Here is a 7,629-nt window from a genome sequence, read left to right on the forward strand (position 1 = left end):
CAGTTGAAAAGCGTGGCTCTCGCACCCAACACTGTTAGCTCTTTTGAAATTAAAACATACTCTATTTGATTTATGGTTATATGAGAAGTATTCCAGTTTATAGTTACTGATGTGTGGTCTAAGCTAATGAGCAATTCAAAAGTTCAGCTACTTGCAAGTCCTATATTCGACAGCATGCATGAGGTACAATAATCCATGATCTTTGGTTGTCCAAGTTATCAGCCATATAAAAAATATAAAATTCTAAAAAAATAATCACCCACAAAGTAACATACTTGGTAACTCGTAAGCTGGCATAAGGTGTATGAACACCTGTGTTATAACAACTGTCGTTTTCCGGCCACACCAGGATAAAGATATTTTCATTCATTTAACATTTACCTTCTCTTCTTTGTGCAGATGTTGGGTTCTCAGGTATAGGTGATGGTTGTTGTTGTTGATTAATTCCATCTAATTGTTTATTAGTTGGCATGCCTGGTGATGCGTGGCTTGGTGTGGGGTTACCTGAATATAAATAAAGTTGTAACTTCTGCTTAAACATAACTTTAAAAAAGCACTAGTATCTGCTAATCACAATTTATCCTATATTAGTTAAAACAGTATATTTTTATAAAAAGGAGTTATTTTAGATTTATAATCTTCTGGCATTTAATATCCTATAGAGATTGGCTTAATAAGGGTAAATTACACTTAACAGCAAAAAACATTTAAAAACTGTATTAGAAAATCATAGGAAATCTACATTTTAGGAATGTCACCCTAGATTTTGTTAAAAAAAACCTGACACCTGTGAAACCACTTACTTGGCCTCATATTCCTCGGCTGAGCTGCTGCAAATGGTGTTGGATTGTCAGGTCTCACTTTAGTAGGGGTCCCCTTTCCACTTGCATGAGCAGGGGTGGGGTTGGTGGGTCTCATCTTAGAAGGGGTGTCCGATACAATCCCTGTGCCCGTACCACGCACAGTGGGGGTGGAATCTTGGGATTTTTCAGAAGTTTCTGGAATTATTTTATTTTAGCAGATGTAAAACATAGAGTTTGGTGTTTTTCCAGTTGGATATACTTTTCTAAATGGGTTAAGATCCTACAACCAGGCATGCCTGGGCTAATTTTTCACTATAAACACCCCTAGTTAAAACACTCCTGACTGAACACTAAGATTAAACCATGTTGTAAAGATTTAGGTTTATTTATTGCTCATAATCTAAAACCTTAAACACTTTACCATCCACATACGGATACAGATAAACAGTTTAGATTATTTATACGATATTCATCCTCACCTTGCGGTGGTGACGAGGTGCTTGTCTGTCTGCTCGCCTCACCATCATTGCTCCTCCCAACTCCCACCATCCTTGCCTCCGTTCCATCTCTTCGAGGATCAAGCGAGAGTTGCATGGATGCGGTCTTCATATCATTGGCTTGAGTGAGCAGCCAAGCTCGACCGATGTCAGAATCAAAGTAAGCGGGAACATCGTGATGCCTCAGAGCAATACGGTTGGCCTTCTCTTCTTCTATTCCCCGTCTTTGTAATAAGGGAAGGTAGTTTTAATTTTACTGAACCAGGCCCGATGTGGCTAACATTGTTAGGATGTGTGTAAGACACTTATAGCAGTAATTATTATGCAAGCACAATATGTATGACAAAGAACACCCATGTCATATTGTTGCCCTGCCATGTGAGGCTCGACAAGTTACATTAATATATGAACTCACAACCAGTGTATCCTTACCTGAGCAGACCCCAATCAGCTTCAGTTAGTAAATCAACTGTCGTTGCTCCACCACACAAGAATAAATAGGTAAAATTCATATATTACCTACAGACTTAAACCCACTGTATATTTACCTTAGTAAATCCCAGTCAGCCTGAGTTAGTTTTTCCCGAGGTGGAGGAACCACAGGGGGTGGGGGAGGGGCGACTACTTTCTCGTATGTTTCCTTTACCACTGATGAGTTTTGTTGGTCAGGTATAGCTGCTGTGGCATGGCTGTGTTCTACACATAGTGGGGTCTTCATAGGTGCTCCTGATGGCTGGGGAGCTTCACTGGGGGCTCGGGGACTTATCTGAAATAAAAGGGTGAGATATCAGGCGTAAAACCATTGAGGCTCAAGTAATATGAAAATAAAAAACGGAAGAAAAACAAACTACAAAAAACATATGTTATTTAGTATTTGTAACTTAAAAAAAGCACACACAATAACAAAGCGGAATAAATTACAGAGAAACAAAACTAATACAACAAACAATTAATACAAGAAACACAAACAACTTACATCTTCATCCAAATCCAACACAAGTGTAAGAAGATCACTTGCTCTCATCTGCTCTTCACTTGATCTTGGTTCATTTATCTTCAGAGCTTCCCTCTGCATCTCTTGCTCCAACCGCATCCTCCCAAACTCCACCATCCTCTTCTTTAAGATGCTTCGTAACTCTAGGGAGAAAAAGATGATTTGTTAAAACCCGAGATCCTCTATATTTAAAGGGGATACCAACGAAAAATTAAAATTTGTATACAGATAGAGATGCTTAAATGGGATCTAAAGGTACCGCCAAAGTTGTTTTAAAAAAGAAACAACTTCTTAAAAAATTTGTAGAAAATTGAACCACTGAAAAAAACCATGATTTTTTGTTGAAAAAACGCAGTAAAGCAGTGATTACTCACTGAACTAAAACTGCACTACTACAAACCTTTTGTTATTGGTTGATATTGAACCAGTTGCCGAATCTCTAATGCTGTGGGGCAAGGTGGGGCAGGAGGGGGTTGCAGGGGTACTGGAGCTGACCCAACAGCTAACCCTTTACCCGTAGTTGTCCCAAAGGGGGGTCCGGGTTTCTTTAGTTCCCTGGAGATGTAAAATGATATCATGTTATGAAAAATGGTGTTATAATATTTGCAGTAATTATTACATAAACTGTAAGAAATTGTGTAAAATATGTATTTATGAGGGCTAATATTCCTTGAACCTTATGCCCATAAATTAAAACATGGCTAATGTTTATAACTTAATGTTTAACTTATACTATTACATAGGGTGTGAAAATGAATAAATAGATATATGTCACTGTCATTTTATTTACATAACATGGACAATGAGTGAAATTGATACGTGTTGCGTGTATATCATAGGATTGGGTGCATTAAACGCCACATACATAATGTAACACCACTATATTTACATACTTGGATGGAAACTTGGTTAAATCTCTTGTCTTAATATTCTTGGGGATGATATTTTCCTCTTCCATGCTAACCAACCAAGCATAACTACAGTTGCCATAGTGAGGCCGCATCACAGTTATACCTGTCAATCAAAAGTAAAACTACATTTCATGTACAGAATATAGCACAGCTGCTCAAACCAAGTAAGGGTTCCTTTATATACATTACATATATTCTAAATTAAACTGAGTTTATACATCTGACATATACTATAAATTAGCGAGTTATAACAATAACATGAATGTTTCTATACACCAGACACAATTCCCAAAACACCAAAAATCACAGTTAGACAAAACATGGGTTCGTGTAAATCATAATGCATTTACCATCCTCATGTCCAGTCAAGCTCCCTCCATTTACATTTTAAAATAGAAGAAAACAACAATGCCAGTAATAGTGGTCTTTCATTTACATCCACCTTACCTGTCACTTTTTCATCATCTGGAAGATTTTCTCGGATAACAGCGGAAGTAGGATCAAGCACAGCATCCCCAATGTACTCCTGGACATCTTTTTGTCGGAGGAGCTCAGTTCCTGACCCATCTTCATGGATGACAAACAATCTGCATCAATATAATCATTATTATAAACATCTTTATTACAAAATACGTAGAGTTATGGTTAAATTACAACATAACAGTTATGAATAAATTTGTATTCTGACACATTTTCTTAACAATTTTCCTTTAAACTTTTTTTAAAGGTTTAAAACATAAAAAAAATTAAAATCAAGCTTCTTCTTAAACCATATAAAACAATTCTATACGAAAATATGATAAGAGAAGTTTTAACTATTTTTTTCGTTTTCCACACTTAAAACAAAAAAAGGTTCCCAAAGTGTCCTCATACTGATCCTACCTTGGTGGATGGTGCTCCTGTGGATCAATCTTCATCATCTTCATTGAATCTTCCATCTTATCACCATGTTCCACGTCTCCCTGGTTGCCATGGACACCAGGGTTGATGACGCTCGCTTCACCATTTACTTTTACCTGGAATAATTTGTTATTGTAAATTAGGTGATATTCATGTTATAGCTTGAGGATTTGATAGATGCACCATATGTGTCTGGTTTACAAGAAGACAGCCATGTTATAGCTTGACAGGGATTATAAGGTGAATAGAAAATCAATGTGTGTCTGGTGTATAAAAAGACACCCACAATATAACTTGTGGTAAAAATGAAAGCTTGGTTAATATCCAAACAGCTCCAAACTAATATAAACAATATATTTAACCAAACCTGAAAGATATTCCCTTCTTGGTCGATTGCTTCACAACAAATAGGGGAGTTTTGTCGCATGATGTAAGATCCGTATGATATTGATGGCCGAGGTTGAAGCTGTTGATTCTCCTCGCCTTCACTCCCCTCGTAACCTTCTCCTGACTCAGCAGCAGAAACAGCAGCGAGGAAAAAGTCGTTATCTGGTCGGGGAGTGTAAAGTACTGACCCCTCACGCTCCATGTCGAGCTGGCCACCGTTCCAATGAGATAACTGTGGTATCATGAGTAGCATGAGGTATGATATGTTTTACCTGGGTATTCTTTGTATATTAGGAGTTATAAATAACATAGAATGTTGTGTTATTAGGAGTAATGTAAGGTCTTTGACAATTTGTACCCACAATTTGTTTAACAATTTGTATTTGTAGGAGTTAGAAAAAATAATGTTGTTTTGCTGCAAATTTATTGTTATACTTTGTGTCTTATCGTTTTAAATTTATAAACCCCTGAATAATTGGAAATGGCAAGCCAATACAAATGTAGCTCAAAAAAAATCGGAAACCTTTGTTTTATATAGACCAGGACAGGATATCAGTTTAATTACATGCATAATATCCACTTACATGGTATGTCCCATCCACATTTGTAACCAATGACGACCCACTTCCGAACACTGTTACGCTTGACTGATCATACTGGTTGAAAATCACTGAAGCATAACCATTACATTCGACTCGAATAAACCAGATCCTGGATTCTCCCAAATCACCTGTCAATCAAAGAAAAACACATAATTTACCTGCAATCAAAGAAAAAAACAATATATTCTAGATTTATAGCTAACTTACACCACTCATGATAGGCTTGTGTAACCTTATGGATGCAACTCTTAAAACAGGGCTGTTATGAATGAATGAAATTTATTTCGTCTCTTTGGTCACGATAACGAAGAACATAGGTTTATCATAGGTTTTAGCACTCCAGTTTTTGAACCGAATATAGCATTAACCCTGACCCTGCCATTGTGTGTCCATAAAAAAAAGCAGAGCCAAAATATATTGCATTCGCCACGTTAATCATAGACTTTGCATATGCTTTTACTATGAGTGTAACTTTATTTTACCAATAGCACCCCAAATTTTGTTAAAAATACAAAATACCTATGCTTCACACCGCTCACCTTGTTCTTCAAAGTTATTATGATCAACATCTTTATAATACCGAGTTATCCTTGTACCATCTGTATGATCACATACATAGGTGCCATCCACTCGAGTGACAAGAACCACTTTGTCTTCACGTGACATCATAACCTGAGTGAAAATAAAGTTGAACTTAATGTTTGAGTGATGTTACTCGGTAAGCATAAGGTGTATGAAAACATGAGGTGCGTTTGGTGTAAAAGAAGACACATATATTTTACTTGCCACTGAGCATGAGATGTATGAACACAGCATGTGTATCTGATGTATAAGATACATCTGTTATAACTCGACAGTGGGTATATGGTGTATGATTGCATCACATGTGTCAGATGAATAAGAAAACACATATGTTATAACTGTACAATGAGCATGGATTGTATAATATGAATACTTCATGCGTATCTGGTGTAATAAAAGACACTAATGATGTGGCTGTACAATTGGTACACCATGTGTCTGGTGTAGAAGACACCAATGTTATAACTGGATAACAAGCATATTTGTATAAAACAAAGATAAAATATCCTCCACCTCCCCAGTCACAGGATCAGTAGCTGTATAACACATAAGAGGTGGAAGCTGTTGGATATCACCATCAGGTTTGGTAACAGTTACTTCCCCTGATAAATAACTTGTTTTCCATGAAGCGGCTTTTTCTAACTCAGCTTCAGATCTGGAATAAAAGGAAAAGTTGAAGAGACGTTGTTTTTAATACAGGTTAAAATAAATTGAAGGAATGAATGAATGTAACTTACTTTATCCTCGCGTGGCCGGAAAACGACAGTCGTTATAACACGGGTGTGCACTTCGCGCCAGCTTACGAGTTACCAAGTATGTTACTTTGTGGGTAATTATTTTTGGGAGATTTTTTATTTTTTTAATGTACGGCTGATAATTTGGACAACCCATTAGTGACCACTGGGTTGAAGCAATTGCCGTTAAGTGTCTTGCCCAAGGACACATACACCCACAATGGTAGCAGCGACGGGAACCCATTTTTACGTCTCGGTAACAGAAAGCCGCGCTAACCACTTTTTACCAATGTTATATCTATCCCGTATAGCATATAGCGATCTGCCTGCGTTTCTGGTGAAAAACGGCGGCCTTAACTCTGGCTTCATGATGCCGCACTGCACGGCCGCTGCTTTGGTGTCAGAGAACAAATGTTTGTGTCATCCGTCATCGGTTGATTCGTTATCCACCAGTGCTGGGCAAGAAGATCATGTCTCCATGGGCGGTTGGGCGGCTCGGAAGGTAAATTTGTCAATTATAGTTTTAACTCCAGTCCGGCGCCGTGGCATAGTGGTTAGCGCGCCTGCCTGTAACCCACGGGTAATGGGTTCAAGGCGCGACGCTGCTACCATTGTGAGCGTATGTGTCCTTGAGCAAGGCACTTAACGACAATTGCTCCAACCCAGTAGTCACTAATGGGTTGTCGTTTTTCGGCCACGCGAGGATAAAGTAAGTTACATTCATTTATTCAACTCATAGTACTGTGGGGGAGATGGAACAACTCTAGTAAATAATATTCAAATATCCTGATCGTGTTTTAAACAATTACCAACGGTCTATGGGAGTCGTGAGGATACAGTTTTATAATTCTTTGAATGTTCTTTGTTTACTACCAAATGGGACGAGAAAATAGAATAAAAAGGTGTCCCATCTTCTCCCAACCTACTATAAAACATATATATACTTTTTACAGGCGCTTAAAGTAGTTAGCCATGTGGAATACGTCATCGCCATTGAGCTACTGTGTGCCTGTCAAGCCATCGAGTTTCTTCGACCTCTCAAAAGTACGGAAGCCCTGGAAGCTGTGCATGCGCTCGTTCGCACTGTTGTACCGTAAGCTATTACAACTTATTATTTATTCAAGCAAATTCGAGCATGTTTGATTTATATATATCTGTTTTTTTTAGTTTTCAACCAAAACTATATATTGTAGGACGGGGTAAGATGGCGCATGTTCTA

At 37.8% G+C, this 7,629-nt stretch overlaps 1 protein-coding gene across 3 annotated transcripts in view; it reads right to left on the reverse strand.

The window, feature by feature from the left end:
* The window catches only part of LOC100176412 (sperm-associated antigen 17), a 22,885-nt gene that overhangs the window by 5,626 nt on the left and 9,630 nt on the right, over window positions 1-7,629 (reverse strand). Inside the window, exons 3-15 of one of the 3 annotated variants that reach the window (XM_026834037.1) lie at window positions 6,190-6,331; window positions 5,634-5,766; window positions 5,077-5,222; window positions 4,473-4,724; window positions 4,088-4,221; window positions 3,653-3,792; window positions 3,188-3,308; window positions 2,695-2,849; window positions 2,277-2,437; window positions 1,849-2,066; window positions 1,283-1,524; window positions 804-998; window positions 382-504 (exon numbers count right to left, since the gene is read on the reverse strand). In XM_026834037.1, coding sequence (XP_026689838.1) covers window positions 382-504; window positions 804-998; window positions 1,283-1,524; window positions 1,849-2,066; window positions 2,277-2,437; window positions 2,695-2,849; window positions 3,188-3,308; window positions 3,653-3,792; window positions 4,088-4,221; window positions 4,473-4,724; window positions 5,077-5,222; window positions 5,634-5,766; window positions 6,190-6,225 — 2,056 coding nt within the window. In that variant the 5' untranslated portion in view covers window positions 6,226-6,331. The remainder of the gene's footprint in view (window positions 1-381; window positions 505-803; window positions 999-1,282; window positions 1,525-1,848; window positions 2,067-2,276; window positions 2,438-2,694; window positions 2,850-3,187; window positions 3,309-3,652; window positions 3,793-4,087; window positions 4,222-4,472; window positions 4,725-5,076; window positions 5,223-5,633; window positions 5,767-6,189; window positions 6,332-7,629) is intronic. The other 2 variants (XM_026834036.1, XM_026834038.1) reach the window with 2 other exon arrangements.

The sequence above is a fragment of the Ciona intestinalis genome, chromosome 4 (genome assembly GCF_000224145.3).
Source record: "Ciona intestinalis chromosome 4, KH, whole genome shotgun sequence".
NCBI classification, from domain to species: Eukaryota; Metazoa; Chordata; class Ascidiacea; order Phlebobranchia; family Cionidae; genus Ciona; species Ciona intestinalis.